At 49.4% G+C, this 16,269-nt stretch overlaps 1 protein-coding gene across 50 annotated transcripts in view; it reads left to right on the top strand.

The window, feature by feature from the left end:
- The window catches only part of KANK2 (KN motif and ankyrin repeat domains 2), a 468,727-nt gene that overhangs the window by 5,997 nt on the left and 446,461 nt on the right, over positions 1-16,269 (top strand). For 14 of the 50 annotated variants that reach the window (XR_014837590.1, XR_014837594.1, XR_014837593.1 and 11 more), the window contains 7 exons: positions 362-484; positions 10,209-10,382; positions 10,482-10,584; positions 12,290-12,541; positions 13,166-13,253; positions 13,786-14,005; positions 15,005-15,147. Coding sequence is in view for 30 of the 50 variants with exons in the window: in XM_021083853.2 (XP_020939512.2) it covers positions 362-484; positions 10,209-10,382; positions 10,482-10,584; positions 12,290-12,541; positions 13,166-13,253; positions 13,786-14,005; positions 15,005-15,147 (1,103 nt within the window). In the remaining 20 variants the exon portion in view is untranslated. Of the gene's footprint in view, positions 1-361; positions 485-10,208; positions 10,383-10,481; positions 11,251-12,289; positions 12,542-13,165; positions 13,254-13,785; positions 14,006-15,004; positions 16,150-16,269 lie in introns of all 50 variants that reach the window. The other 36 variants (XR_014837597.1, XR_002341648.2, XR_014837596.1 and 33 more) reach the window with 7 other exon arrangements.

Raw genomic sequence — 16,269 nt, 5'->3', positions numbered from 1 at the left:
GACTCCACCCCTCTGTTCTGTGTCTATCCCAAACACCCAGCCCTGACTCTGGTCCCCAGCCAGGAGCCCCACCCGGCCGAGCCCCAGGATCTCTTGAGAGGCAACCTCCATTCCAGACATGCGTCCCAGGGCAGCCATGAGGCCTTCTGCCTCCAGGACACATGGACCTAGCGAGGTCCCCACCATGTGCAAGCTGCCACCCAGTGCAAGTTCTTCCTTGTATCTTACTTAACTCCCTTTTGCTGCAGCCAGCCCCATTCTCTGCCTTGCTTGGGTAGAATTGGCAAGTGCTAATTTATTTCAGTGTTGTCTCATCTAGCAAACGATTATTGAGTACCTGCTATGTGCCACACTCTTCTAGGCACTGAGGACACAGCAGTGAACGTGACTGACAAAAGCACCTGCAATAAACAAACAAGAGACCACCAGAAAGAAGTGAAGGAAAATTATTTCAGAGAGCACATGTTTGAAGCAAATAAGACAGGTGTGTGGGGTGGGTGGGGATTGGATGGGATGATAGCATTGTAGCCTAAGTTCAAAGTATGGTTTTCAGAATTCCTGTTGCTGTGACTGTGGCATAGGCCAGCAGCTGAAGCTCTGATTTGACCCCTAGCCTGGAAACTTCCATATGCTGCAGGTGCAGCCATAAAAATAATAATAATAAAAAGAAAAAGGAAAACTCCCAAAGGAAAAAAAATAATAAAAAACAAATTCTGGCTTTCCTGCTCCCTAGCTCTACGCCCTTGATCAAGGTGTTTCACCTCTCTGTGCCTCTTTTGCATATTGGGGGTCCTGACAACCCACTGTCACCGAAATCGGTGTGAGCTTAAATGTGTCAGTTGGTACTAAAAGTTCAGTATGGCTCTAGGCCCCAGTAGGCGCTCAAAGGTTAGCTGTTGGCTCTTTGAACCAGGACATAAAAGGAAAGAAGCAGCCGGGTGGCTGCTTGACAGGTGTTTGGATCATGTGTTCTTTTAGGTCGGGCAGCTCGATGCATAGATCAGGGAGAGCTCCCTGGAGGAGGAGGCAGGGAGGAGCCCAGCCTTTCTGCCATCTAGAATGTGCTCACTGCAGCCAAGGGCAAGGAAGGTGAGAGGCAGCCTTCCCCTCAAGCTGGTAAGGTGGGCGTGGGGGGCAGGCAGAGGCTTGGAGACTCCATAAAGTCTCATTTACGTCTCACCTTTCAGAGGCAACACAGAGAGGTTAGTGGGAGAAGGGGGAAGCCAGGCATGTGAATCCGTGAGGTGCTTCCCCAAGGCTTTGAAATTTCCTGTGCTCTTGTTTGAAACATTCCTAGGAAAGAAATTCATTGTTCTTTGTGGAAGGTTTGAAGAGTGCAGAAGAATCTAGAACACAAAATAAAACCCTCACAGAAGTTCCCGTCTTGGCTCAGCATGTTACATACCCAAATAGAATCCATGAGGATGGGGTTCAATCCCTGACTTTGCTCAGTGGGTTAAGGATCTGGTGTTGCCATGAGCTGTAGTGTAGGTCACAGACAAGGCTGGGATCCTGTGTTGCTGTGGCTGTGGTGTAGGCCAGCAGCTACAGCTCCGATTAGACTCCTAGCCTGGAAACTGCCATATACTGCAGGTGTGGCCCTAAAAAAAAGAAGAAAAGAAAAAAGCTATAAACCCACCACTGCCCAGACAGAGCTGCTGTCAACACTTCTGCTTCTTTCCTTCTGATTTTTTTAATGAAGAAAATATGTGTGTTTTTCAAGTCTCGCAGCATATACCTGATGGAATTTGTTGTGATGCTTTATTTTCTGTTTAAAAGCACCTAGGAGGAGTTCCTGTTGTGGTGCAATGGAAACAAATTCAACTAGTATCCATGAGGATGCAAGTTCGATCCCTGGCCTCACTCAGTGGGTCAGAGATCCGGCATTGCCATGAGCTGTGGTGTAGGTCGCAGACACAGCTTGGATCCCGCATTGCTGTGGCTGTAGTGTGAGCCAGCAGCTGTGTCTCTGATTTGACATTCGGCCTGGGAACTTCCATATGTCGCGGGTGCAGCCCTTAAAAATAAATAAATAAATAAATAAATAAAACATCTAGGAGTTCCCTGGTGACTCAGAAGGTTAAGGATCCAGCATTGTCACTGTTGTGGTTTCGGTCACTGCTGTGGTTTGGGTCACTGCTGTGGTGCGTGTTCAGTTCCTGGCCTGGGAACTTATGCTTGCTATGGGCGTAGCTCAAAAAAAAAAGAAAAAGGAGTTCCCGTCGTGGCTCAGTGGAAGCGAATCTGACTAGGAACCGTGAGGTTGCGGGATTGATTCCTGGCCTCACTCAGTGGGTTAACGATCCGGCATTGCCATGAGCTGTGGTGTAGTTCGCAGATGCGGCTCAGATCCCGAGTTGCTGTGACTGTGGTGCAGACTAGCAGCTGTAGCTCCAGTTTGACCCCTAGCCTGGGAACCTGCATATGCCACGGGTGCAGCCCTAAAAAGAAAAAAGAAAAAACCATCTCAATAGCCCTTATTGTAGCCCAGAACATTATTCGATATTCTTTTTGTATTTTAATTCCAGTACTGCTCTGAGGTGGGTGGTGTTTTTATCTCCATTTTACAGATGAGTAAACTGAAGCACTGGGGAGGTAAAGCAATTTGCCCACAATTTTCAAAGGCAGGATTTTTTTTTGTGTTTTTGTTTTTGTTTTTTAGGGCCGAACCCACGGCATATGGAGGTTCCTAGGCTAGAGGTCGAACCAGAGTTGTAGCTGCCAGCCACAGCCACAGCAACATAACATTCAAGCCACATCTGCGACCTACACCACAGATCACAGCAACACCAGATCCTTAATCCACTGAGCAAGGCCAGGGATTGAACCTGCAACCTCATGGTTCCTAGTCGGATTCATTTCCGCTGTGCCACGATGGGAGCTCTGAAGCCAGGATTTTAACTCTTTGGTTTCTTTGATTTAACATTCTCCCAGGGGCGTTTATTAAGAGAATTATTAAAAATTCTTGGGTCATGCTATTTATTTTTTAACAGCCAGGTGATTCTTTACTGGCAGATGTCCTTCCTGCTGTTTGATTTCTTTTCTCAGGGCAGGTTTCTGGAGGGCTTTTTTTTTTTTTTTTTTTTAATGGCCATACCCATGGCATATGGAAGTTCCTGGGCCAGGGATTGAATCCGAACTGCAGCTGCAGCAATGCTGGATCCTTTAACTTACTGCTCCAGGCTGAGGATCAAACCCGAGCCTCCCCAGAGGCCCAAACTGCTGCACTCAGGTTCTTAACCCAGTGCACCACAGCAGAAACTCCTGGAAGGGCTTTAAAAGGACTGTGATATCTGTTACCACATTTATATCCCAACCCCTGTAGACACTGTTTCTTCCTGCACTGGTTGACCAAGTGATTTAAATTTTTTTAAATTTCTTTTGGGAATTCCTGTCCTGACTCAGCTGTAATAAACCCAACTGGTATCCATGAGGACATGGGTTCGATCCCTGGCCTGGGAATTTCTGTATGCTGTGGGTGCAGCGCCCCCAAAAAGTAAAAACTATGCCCATGGGCCGTGGTTCACCAACTTCTGCTCTCTCATCCCCCACACACACTCCACTGTAATATCATTCCTTGCAACCCACCTTCCAGAAACTTATTTAGATATTTGAGTGTTCTTGAAAAATATGCCCTGTGCATGTTTAATTTCCTAAAATGGCATTGTGCTTTAGGGGGAAAAAAAATCCATTCTCTTTCTTATTTTTTCCTCTCTACACACTGTTTTGGAACTCTCCACCCTGATGTTTATAAATCTGGTTTGTCACTTTTAATGAGTGCATAGATTTCTGCCTTAGGTATGTGCTACGCTTTCTTTTCTGATCCCTGCCTTGGTAGGCACTTGGGTGACTTCCAGCTCCTGGATGCCATGAATAGTGGTGGTACCTCCTCCCGTGTCCCCTCCCATGGGGTTTCTGGGTCAGAGGGAATGCACAATTTCACTCCAGATTTTGTCTGATTCTCTTTGGAAAGGGTCTCCCTGTCCACAGTTCCACCAGCCGTATTTGGATCTGAGATGCTCTTTTTCCCACATCCCCTTTGACATACAGTTTTATCTATTTTTCTAATTTTTTGCCCATTTGACACAGGTGCAAACTGGTATCTCCTTGTTTTAATTTGTATTCCTTTGATTACTTGTGATGTTGGATATTTAGTGAAACTCTTCTGTGAATCATCTTAGCCTTTGTTCATTTTTCTTGGGGCAGTTTTGAGAAGTTCCTGGCATATTCCAGAATAGGGATTGGCAAACTATAGCCTGCACGGCCAAATCCAGCCCACTGCCTATTTTTATATAGCCCATGAGCTAAGACTAGTTTTTATGTTTTTAAATGGTTGAACAATATGAAAAGAAGAATACCGTTGTGTGATATGAGCAAAACTATATGAAACTCAAACTTATTAGAACAGTTGTGCCCATTCATTTATGTCCAGCTGCTTTTGTACTATTTGTGACAGACCTTTTGGCCCACGTAGCCAAAAACATTTACGATCTGGCCCGTACTGAAAAAAATTTGTTGACTCCTCTTCTAAAAGATAATCCTAGAGTTCCCATTGTGGCGCAGTGGAAACGAATCCAACTAGGAACCACGAGGTTGCGGGTTCGATCCCTGGCCTTGCTCAGTGGGTTAAGGATCCACTGTTGCCATGAGCTGTGGTGTAGGTCACAGATGCAGCTTGGATCTGGCTTTGCTGTGGCTCTGGCGTAGGCTGGCAGCTGCAGTTTCGATTAGACCCCCTAGTCTGAGAACCTTCATATGCTGCAGGTGTGGCCCTAAAAAAAAGCTAAATAAATAAATAAATAATAAAAGATAATCCTATGACTATTTTTGGCATTAGGACTATCTTCCCACAGCCTGTATTCTCCTGTCAATTAACTTTGTCTAAGAGGGTTTTTTTTTCTTAGCTGAATAGAAATCTTCATATGTTGATGTAGTTAAACCCAACATGTTTTTCTTTTTTAATTTTTAATTTTTTCCACTTTATTGAGATATAATTGACTGATTATATTAGTTTAAGGTGTACAAATTAATGATTTGATATATGTATATATTGCAAAATGATACCAGGGTAGATTTAATTAACATCTATCATCTTACAGTGTTAAATTTTTTTTTTTATGATGAGAACTTTTAAGGTCTACTCTCTTAGCAGCTTTCAAATATACAATACAGTATTTCTTTTTAAATTTTTTATTGTTTTGCTTTTTAGGGTGCCCCCACAACATATGGAGGTTCCCAGCCTAGGGGTTGAATCGGAGCTGTAGCTACTGGCCTACTCCACAGCCACAGCAGCGTCAGATTCAAGCTGCATCTGTGACCTACACTACAGCTCAGGGCAACGCCAGATCCTTAACCCACTGAGCGAGGCCATGGATTGAACCTGTGTCCTCATGGATGCTACTCAGATTTGTTTCTGCTGAGCCAGGACGGGCACTCCCCTATGATACAGCATTTTAAACTGTAGTCACCGTGCTGTACATGAGATCCTCAGGACTCATTTACAGGCATACGTTAGAGGTATTGTAGGTTTGGTTCCAGACCCCTGTAATAGAGCAAGTCACAAAGATTTTTGGTTTCCAAGTGCATATGAAAGTTATCTTTAGTGAATTCCTGTCATGGCTCAGTTGTTAACGAATCCGACTAGGAACCATGAGGTTGTGGGTACAATGCCTGGCTTTGCTCAGTGGGTTAAGGATCTGTCGTTGCCGTTAGCCGTGGCGTAGGTTGCAGACGCAGCTTGGATCCCACGTTGCTGTGGCTGTGGTGTAGGCCAGCGGCTATAGCTCTGATTAGACCCCTAGCCTGGGAACCTCCATATGCCGTGGGTGTGACCCTAGAAAAGGCAAAAAGACCAAAAAAAAAAAAAAAAGTTATGTTTAGGAGTTTCCTGGTGGCCCACCCTTGACCTCTGACTTGTAGAAATCCCTCTGTCTTACCCTCAGGTTCCTCAGACTGGGCCTGTGCTGGGTCCTGTTTCCTCCATTCCTTTGTCCCATTTCTTCCCACAACCATGCCCTGCTGTTTTCTTTCTTTCTTTCTTTTGTCTTTTTAGGGCTGCACCCACTGCATATGGAGGTTCCCAGGCTAGGGGTCCAATCAGAGCTGCAATTGCTGGCCTACACCACAGCCACAGCAATACAGGATCCAAGCTGCACCTGCAAACTACACCACAGCTCACGACAATGCCGGATCCTTAACCCACTGAGCGAGGCCAGGGATTGAACTCACAATCTCATGGTTCCTAGTTGGATTCATTTCTGCTGCGCCACAACAGGAACTCCAAGTAATTTATTTTTAATTTAGTTTTAGTACAGTTGATTTACATATTGTATTAGTTTCAGGTGTACAGCTTAGTGAATCAGTCATGCATATAAATATATTCATCTTTTTTTTTTTTGTCTTTTTAGGGCTGCTCCTATGGCATATAGAAGTTCCCCATCTAGGAGTTCCTATCATGGTACAGCAGAATGAATCTAAGAACCATGAGGATGCAGGTTCAATCCCTGGCCTTGCTCAGTGGGTTAAGGATCTGGCATTGCTGTGAGCTGTGGTGTAAGTCCCAGACTCGGCTTGGATCCTGCATTGCTGTGGCTGTGGGATAGGCCAGCAGCTATAGCTCCAACTCCACCTCTAGCCTTGGAACCTCCGTATGTTGCAGGTGCAGTCCTAAAAAGCAAAAAAAAAGAAGTTCCCAGCTTAGGGGTCGAATTGGAGCTACAGTGCCAGCCTGTGTCACAGCCACAGCAATGCCAGCTCCCAGGTGAGTCTGCAACCTACACTCTACCTCATGGCAATGCCAGATCCTTAACCCACTGAGCAAGGCCAGGGATTGAACCTGCATCCTCATGGATACTAGTCAGATTTGTTTCCACTGACCACGACGGGAACCTCAACTGTTTTTAAATGGCCGGTTCAGTGGCAAGAAACACATTCATTGCTGTTCAACCATCCCCACCATTCACCTCCAGAACTCTCTCATCTTCCCAGACTGAAACTCTGACCCCATTAAACACTGACTCCCCACCGCCATCCCCCAGCCCCTAGCACCCACCATCCTACTTTCTGTCTCTATGGATTTGACTCCTCTAGGGACCTTGCATAAGTAGAATCATGCAGTATTTGTCACTTGGGGACAGTCTTCTTTCACTGAGCATCATGTTTCATCATCTGTTGAGTAAAAAAACCTTTCAGGTGTGTAAACCAGGAGGCCTGAATTTGTGAACTGGCCCATCTGCCTCCTGACATGTTCCACTTGGCCACACAGTGCTTTTGTGTGCTTGTTTTTTTATTTTAAGGGCTGTACCTGCAGCATATGGAAGTTCCCAGGCCAGGGATTGAATCCGAGCCACAGCTAAGGCAATGCTGGATCCTTTAACCCTTTGCACTGGACAGGGGATCAAATCCATACCTCTGTAGTAACCTGAGCCCCTGTGGTTGGATTCCTTTTTTTTTTTTTTTTTTCCCTGCTTTTTAGGGCCACACCCTCGACATATGGAAGTTCCCAGTCTAGGGGTCGAATCAGAGCTACAGTTGCCAGCCTACACCACAGCCTCAGCAGCTCAGGATCCCAGCTACGTCTGCCACCTACACCACAGCTCAGGGCAGTGCTGGATCCCAAACCCACTAAGCCAAGGATCAAACCCCCATCCTCATGGATACTAGCCGGATTCATTTCTGCTTTGCCACAATAGGAACTCCATGTGGTCGGATTCTTAACCCACTGTGCCATGGTGGGAACTCCTGTTTGTTTGTCTGATGTGAATGTCTTAACAAGGTTTAAAGAAAACTATCACAAGGTTCATGTAAAACCCTGGCATTTGCTCTCCGTTCCCCAGGGAAGTTGGAGCTCCAGCTCTGGAATTGGTCTGGCCCAGCCCCACCCTGGGCTGGGGCGCTGTCAGAAGCATTTATGGCCAGTGTATCATCCATTCAATGTGCTTTCTTGTGCTGAGTATTTACTCCCTGTTCTTAGCTCGAGTGTTGCCCAGGGACTTGAGGAAGTAGTTACTGTGGATGTCAAAAAAAAAGTTAACAGTTACAGGGAATTAAAATGAGTTGGTCTGCAGAGCTGATGGCCAGAGGCAGGAAGGGGACATCCTGGGGAAGTGGTGACACAGAAGCCACACGTGGCCTTGGGGCTGGGGGTGGGGGGCCTGAGTGGATTTTGAGACCTGGGCAGCCACTCCAAGTGGCTGCAGTCTGCAGCTCTCTGCCAACCCCACTCCCATCTGTGCAGTGGGCATCCTTAGGGCCCAGGGCCCACAATGGTTACCTTTGTTCTTGGACCATATTTCTCTCCTTTTTTTTTTTTTTTTTAGGGCCGCACCTGCGGCATATGGAGGTTCCCAGGCTAGGGGTCGAAGGGGAGCTACAGCCGCTGGCCTATGCCATGGCCACAGCAACGCTAGATCCAAGCCACGTCTGCAACCTACACCACAGCTCACAGCAATGCCACATCCTTAACCCACTGAGCAAGGGCAGGGATCAAACCCGCAACCTCATGGTTCCTGTCAGATTCATTTTCACTGCTTGCACCACGACGGGAACTCCACCATATTTCTAATTATGATCAAATAAATACACATAACATAAAAGATAGCATTTTAAGCATGCCTGAGTGTCCAGTTCGGTGGCATTAAGCACATTCACATTGTTATGCAACTGTCACCACTATCTATCCCCAGGACATTTTCATTGACCCAAACTGAAATTCCACCTGGGTGGGGTTTTAATTTTCATTTTCCATTAGCCCTTATTGTTTCTTTTTCCTGCTTGTTGAAAGGAACACCTGCTTAATGTTAGGTAAAGAAGAAGGAAGCCAGATACAAAATGTTATCTACAGCACAGCCCTGCTTCTGTAAATAAGATTATAGGAGTTCCCACTGTGGCACAATGGGATCAGCAGTATCTCTTTAGCACCAGGACAAACATTTGATCCCTGGCCCACCATAGTGGGTTAAAGGATCCAGCATCACTGCAGCTGCAGCATAGGTCACAACTGTGGCTCAGATCTGATTCCTAGTCTGGGAACTCCATATGTTGTGGGGGTGGCCAAAAAAATGAAAAAATTAAAATTGAAATTTAAAAAAATATAGTATTGATTTATCAAAATGTATTTTGCGTGGAGTTCCCATTGTGGCTCAGCAGTTAAGAACCTGACCAGTATCCATGAGGATGTGGGTTCAATTCTTGGCCTCACTCAGGATCTGGCATTGCTGTGACTGTTGTGTAGCTTGAAGCTGTAGCTCCAATTCGACCCCTAGCCTGGGAACTTCCATAAGCTGCAGGTGCAACCCTAAAATATATATATATATATGTTATGTATATAGTTTATTATACATATATAGTTTACAGGTCTCTTGAATTAACAACTGCTGTTCCAAGGCTCTTGGTGTGTAGGTGTTGTTCTAAGCCGCTTTCCCTCATGTTACTGTCTTTAGTCTATGCAACGCCACGATGTAGGAAATGCTTTTTGTCCTAGGTACAGAGAGATTAAGTGACTTGCCTGAGGTCACACAGCTTTTTTGTGGGAGATTTGAGTACCTGCTATGGCCACTGTATTCAGCTGTACTATCTTTTTTCTTCTTCTTTTTTAAAATTTTTAATTTTTATTTCTTTTGATTTTTAAGGCTACACCTGCAGCATATGAAGGTTCCCAGACTAGGGGTCTAATCAGAGCTATAGCTGCCAGCCTACGCCATAGCCAAAGCAACTCGTGATCCGAGCCACATCTGAAACCTACCCCACAGCAACCCCGGATCCCTAACCCACCGAGGGAGGCCAGGGATCAAACCCGTAACCTCATGGTTCCTAGTCGGATTCGTTTCTGCTGAGCCAGGACAGGAACTCCTCAGGTGTACTTTCCAGACAACACTCAGGATGATGTTGGAAGGGGGTCACAAGGCAGGATTAGAGGGTCGAGTTGTCCTCCCTGACCCTGACCAGCTGAAAGGTAGGCAACAAACTGGGGCTGGAATCAGATCCTGCCACTTATTTGCTGAGTGACCTTGGGCAGCCCTCTGTGCGTCAATTTTGTTACCTGTAATAATCCAGCTTCCACATGGGCTGGGAAGATTTGATGACATAGAGCAAAAATTATCCCTTGGAGCATCAGGCCCGGGGTATGTGATCCCCAGGAGGCAGCTGCTATACTGTTCTGGTTTTGCTGTTGTTACCCACAGTGAGCACCTCTTTTTCTGCCCCTTCAGGTCTCCCACAGGCTCCTTCAGAGTCGTCCTTGTCACCCCCAGAGAATGAGGAGGACTCCCTGGCACAGCCTGAGACGAACACAGGCTGGGCACCCACCTACGAGGCCACCAGCAGGGAGCTCACAGGGCAAGCAGCCTCGAAGGAGCCAGAGTCCGAGGAGGCCAGGGGAGCAGGTAAGTGGGTGTGGCCGCCAAGAGGGCCAGGTGCCAGAGGCCCAGGCCTGGGGGTCTGGCTTTGGGAGACCCTCCTGACACACCACCCTTCCCCTCTAGGTGGGCCCCAGGCAGGCATGAAGTCCATCATGAAGCAAAAGGAGGAGCCCGCAGAGCCCGAGGCCCACCACAGGAGCCTTCAGTTTGTGGGGGTCAATGGCAGGTGAGAGACCTGGTCTGAGCCCCCCACCTGGATTCATTCCTTTAACCAAAGCACAATAGACAGATGAAGAAACTGAGGTACATTGAGGCCCCATGGGCGGGCCCCAGAGCCTGTGCTGTAACCGCTACACCGCACTCCCCCTCAGAAGGTGCCAGGCTTGGCTCCTGCCCCAAAGGAGCTCTCTGTCCAGTGCCATTGGCCCAGATGGGTGGTCCCAACACAGTGTGGTTGGAGCAATGATGGGGGATGCTTAGGCAGTGGGGTCCCCAGGGAAGTCACTGATGAAGGGGACACATGAGCCTGGATGAAGGCTCAGAGGAAGGAGGAAGCAGTGACTTGAAAAGCAGGAGGCCAGGGGAGCGATGGTCAGGAACAGCTGAGGCCTCAAATGCCAGGCCCAGAAGCTTTGAATTTGTCCAGAGATAGCAAGAAACGCAAGGGTCAGAGTTCCCACTGTGGCTCAGTGGGTTAAGAACCTGACATAGTGTCCATGAAGATGCAGATTCGAACCCTTGCCTCACTCGGTGGGTTAAGAACCCAGTGTTGCTGCAGACTGAGGCATAGGGCACTGATGTGGCTTGGATCTGGCTTTGCCATGGCTGTGGCATAGGCCAGCAGCTGCAGCTCCAATTCGACCCCTAGGCCAGGATCTTCCATATGCTGCAGGTGCAGCCCTAAAAAGGGAAAGGAAAAAAAAAAGGAAACACAAGTGTCCTATTTGTGTCTGAGTGAGGATCTGAATCAGTATAACCCCTGCATAAGGAGCAAAGTTGAAGAGATACCGAAGGGTAAAATGGAAAAGCAGTGTCCCTCCCAGGCCCCCCAAGTGTGATCACAATCACAGCCACTTGAATTCCCTGGGTGGCACAGATGGTTCAGGGTCCAGTGTTGTCACTGCTGTAGCTCTGGTGGCTGCCGTGATGCGAGTTCCATCCCTGGCCTGGGAATTTGCGCTGGGGGTGCAGCCAAAAAAAAAAAAAAATTAAAGTCACCATTTATTGAGCACTTATCTCCGTGCCAGGTGCTGTGGGCTGCATCCCTGTTAGTCCTATGAGGTTGAGACTGCCATTATCCCTAGCTAACAATTTAACAGACGGGGATGTCGTGGCTCAGTGGTTAACGAATCCGATTAGGAACCATGAGGTTGCGGGTTCGGTCCCTGGCCTTGCTCAGTAGGTTAAGGATCCAGTGTTGCTGAGCTGTGGTGTAGGGGTCGCAGACTCGGCTTGGATCCTGCGTTTTTGTGGCTGTGGTGTAGGCCGGCGGCTGCAGCTCCAATTAGACCCCTAGCCTGGGAACCTCCATGCGCCACGGGAGTGGCCCTAGAAAAGACCAAAAAAGGAGTTCCCGTCGTGGTGCAGTGGTTAACGAATCCGACTAGGAACCATGAGGTTGCGGGTTCGGTCCCTGCACTTGCTCAGTGGGTTAACGATCCGGCGTTGCCGTGAGCTGTGGTGTAGGTTGCAGACGCGGTGCGGATCCTGCGTTGCTGTGGCTCTGGCGTAGGCCGGAGGCTACAGCTCCGATTGGACCCCTAGCCTGGGAACCTCCATATGCCGAGGGAGCGGCCCAAGAAATAGCAAAAAAGACAAAAAAAAAAAAAAAAAAAAAAAAAAAAGAAAAGACCAAAAAAAAAAACAAAACAATTTAACAGATGGGGAACCCGAGGCCCAGAGAGGTTAAGCACCCCTCCCCCCATCTGCAGCCTCTCCCCCAGGTATGAGTCTTCATCTGAGGACTCCAGCACAGCAGAAAACTTCTCAGACAATGAGAGCACAGAGAACGAGGCCCTGGAGCGGGAGGAGAGGGTTGCAAGTGTGGCTGAAGCCCCCCAGCTCAGGTCCAAGGAGACAGCAAAGGCCAAGACCAGCCGGGAGGAGTACCAGCTGTCCCAGGAGTCTCAGCACGTGCCTACAGCTGAGGGAGCATTGGGATCAACTGCTGAAGAGGAGATCCGGTCAGTTTTCTGTGTAGGAGGGATTCAGACAGAGGTCCTCCTTCTGCCTCAGATCCCACCATTCAAGCCCTCTGAGGAAACTACCCATCAGTCATGCACACCTTAGTCTGAATTAGTGACCAAGCTCTTTTTCCTTCTGGGCATCTGAAGGTCTGGAGGCTTTGCTAAAGGGCCTGATGGGGGCAATTTGGGCTGTTGGGGTTAGGAATTAGGGGGCAGGTCAAGTTTGTCCTTAAGCTGCCCACCTCTTTGGGACATTTGCCTCACCTGTCTCTCCTACTTATGTCTCTTTTTTCTTTCCCCTGATATAAAACATCTGCCCTCAGAGAAAGTTTTTCTATCTGCCGCTGGCCACTTAGGATAAATGTTGGCCTGTACGTCTACTTTCTTTTGGTGTCTGTATATTCACCATATCTGCCCCTTGGGGCTCCATGTGAAAGTGTGTCCCCGAAGAAGGGGATCTGAGATTCCACCACTCAGGTGAGCCCTGGCAGGGCTGGGTGAGTGCCATGGTGGAGAGTGCCCTCTCCGAGCACCCCAGCTAGGTATGGGGGGGGCACAAGCACCCAGGAGGCTGAGGTGGGTGTTCCCAAGATAAACTCCCCATTCGTCTGCTGCCGGCAGGATGGAGCTCAGCCCTGACCTCATCTCAGCCTGCCTAGCCCTGGAGAAGTACCTGGACAACCCCAACGCCCTCACGGAGCGGGAGCTGGTACGGTGGGGCCCTGAGCCGGAAGAGGGGAGGCTTCCTTTCCACCCCAACCACCTTGTCTTCCTTTGCCTGCCTCGTGGGGACCCCGGGGATCCAAGCTGGGAGCGTGGGGAAGGGTCTTGAGTCATGTGCCTTGGACAAGTGCCAGGGGGATGGGAAAGAGCCAAGGATGAGCCCCTGCCACAAACCTGACCTTGGTTCCTTTTCCTTCGGGTGCATGAGGGAAGCGGCTGCGTATGTCCTTGACTGGTGTGTGCATTTGCCTTTGAAGGTACATCCAGGGTGGAGAGGCTCACACCTTACTGTGGGGGCATTTCTGGGATTGCAGCATCTACACTTCCCTTTAGGGTCCTTGTCCAGGATGAAGACACTACATTTTACCCCAGGGGGCTCTTCTGGGTGGGGCACCTATGTTCCCCCTCAAGGCTCTGATTCAGGCTGAGGGTATCTACATTCCCCTCCTGGGGCTTCCTCCAGGAAGGATTGGGCTGACTCAACCCTCACACCCCTCTCCCCCTCAACCTGCATCCAGAAAGTGGCCTATACCACGGTGCTGCAGGAGTGGCTGCGCCTGGCCTGCCGCAGCGACGCCCACCCAGAGCTTGTGCGGCGCCACCTGGTCACCTTCCGGGCCATGTCGGCCCGGCTGCTGGACTACGTGGTCAATATCGCTGACAGCAACGGCAACACCGCACTGCACTACTCCGTGTCCCATGCCAACTTCCCCGTGGTGCGGCAGCTGCTGGACAGTGGTGAGCCTGGTGGGGTGGACAGGACAAGGGGGCCCCCGGGTGATCACTCCAGTTTGATGATCTGATGGGGGAGACACTGCCTTCCTGGTCTGATAGAGGAGGCTGCCCTCACAGTCTGATGGAGGAAATGCTGTCCTCCCAGACTTATGGGGGAGAGGCCACCCTCTCAGTCTGATGAGGGAGACACTCCCCCTCCCAATCTGATGGGGGAGGTACCACCCTCATAGTCCGATGGCAGAGACACTGCGCTCCTGGTCTGATGGAGGAGATGCTGCCCTCTCAGTCTGATGGGGGAGACTCCGCCCTCCCACTCTGGTGAAGGAGATACAGGCCCTACCTGTGGCCCCAGGGTACTGGAAAAGGCAGACCTGGTCTTAAGAAAACACCCCTCCCTAAGGACCCCTATATATTGATGGTGACATTTCTGGAAACTTAGTCACGGGGAAGGACGTGGCTTTTGGTCTGGGGCTTGGAGAGAAGATGTGGTCCTCAATTAGACATGAAGAAACTTGCTCTCCCCTCGTGCGATGGGGAAGACACAGCCCCCAAGTCAGTCTGATGAAGGAGACAGAGCCCACAGTCTTAACGGGGGAGGCAGAGGCCAGACTGAAAGGTGGTGACTGGGGCTTCTTCCAGATTAACAGGGGAGACATAGCTCCTACTTTCAGCCCTAAATGTGGGTGCCAGTATCCAGGAGGTCCCAGTCTGATTCTGATCTCTATCAGGCACAGTTTCCACTTTTAGGAGCCCCTCCCATAACATAGAGACCCAGGAGCAGAATGAGGTTCTCAGTCTAAGAAAAATGAGGAATTCGGCCATGCCTAGACTGATGGAGGAGATAGGATGCCCAGTGCTCATTCTGGTAGAGTGAACAAGGCTTCCAGTCTGATGGCTGAGACTTGGCCTGGTCCTTGGGGACTCTCCCCCAGGCCTTGAAGCAGGCCTGGCCAGCATCAGGGGTGACTGAGGCCTGATGTCCTCCTGGCCCCCTCCCCTCAGGTGTCTGCCAGGTGGACAAACAGAACCGCGCCGGCTACAGCCCCATCATGCTCACCGCCCTGGCTACCCTGAAGACCCAGGATGACATCGAAACTGTCCTACAGCTCTTCCGGCTCGGAAACGTCAATGCCAAAGCCAGCCAGGTACAGGCTCTCGGCATTGCAGACCAGGCTGGACCTTCCAGCTTATTAATAATGTCCTGGCCATGCCCCAAGCTCACAAGGAGAATCCCCACTATACAAGCAAAGAAACCAGAAAAGTATTAATTTCCTCAAGGTAAAACTGCAAGGGGAGGACTTGAACCTGAAGGTCTAACTCCAAAGCCCCATTCTTTTTTTTGCTTTTTAAGGTCACACCTGTGGCACATGGAGGTTCCCAGGCTAGGGGTCTCATTGGAGCTACATCTGCTGACCACAGCAATGCAGGATCTGAGCCAGGTCTGCAACCTACACCACTGCTCATGGCAACGTCAGATCCTTAACTGACTGAGCGAGGCCAGGGATCAAACCCACAACCTCACAGTTCCTAGTCGGATTTGTTTCCACTGTGCCATGACAGGAACTCCTCTTTTCTGTTTTTCTTTTTCTTTCTTTTTTTTGGGGGCTGCCCCTGAGACATATGGAAGTTCCCAAGCCAGGAATCAAACACACACAGCAAAGACCCATGCTACTGCAGTGACAATGAGGGACACTTAACCTGCTGTGCCACAGAGGAACACCCCAAAGCTCCATTCTTAATGACCTGCCTGCCAGGCTGCCTCTGATACAGGACCTTATGGAAACAAGGGGGAGTGGGAGCACATGGGAGTCCTCAGCCTTTCTTAATCCAACACCACCTCACGTCCTGCTTGGTAGTTTATTGAACAACAGCTAGACTTGGGGAACTTAAAGGTTGGACAAGCAGCATGGTCCCCACCCCCGCAAAGTTCACTAGTTGGAGCATTGGAGACCCGGAGTGGGTCTGGACTCAGGGCTGCTGGAAACCACCAGGACTGTCTGAGCAGGGCAGTGGTGTGGGCTGCTTTCTGGTTTGAAATCTCCCTTTGGCTGAAAGTTGGGAAGCAGAAGCTGGAAGATTGTGGAGGTGACTGTGGATGGATGGGTGTCCAGGTAGAAGAGAAGGGCAACCAGGACCCTGTGGGGACAGCAAAGAGGGGAGAGATTTGCAACAGCCTAAATGCTGCAAAGGGAAGGAGGCAGCGTTCTGACGGTGCAAAGCAGTAGCAGGCCCTGCTTGCTTTTCTTACTGATTTTTCTTGTTTGTTT

This window comes from Sus scrofa, chromosome 2 (assembly GCF_054392235.1).
Source record: "Sus scrofa isolate SSC_HxYL_T2T_F1_AM1 chromosome 2, Sscrofa_HxYL_maternal_Yorkshire_Landrace_v2.0, whole genome shotgun sequence".
Taxonomy (NCBI): domain Eukaryota; kingdom Metazoa; phylum Chordata; class Mammalia; order Artiodactyla; family Suidae; genus Sus; species Sus scrofa.
Note: the sequence above shows the minus strand (reverse complement) of the source record. Positions and strands in the feature narration are given on the sequence as shown.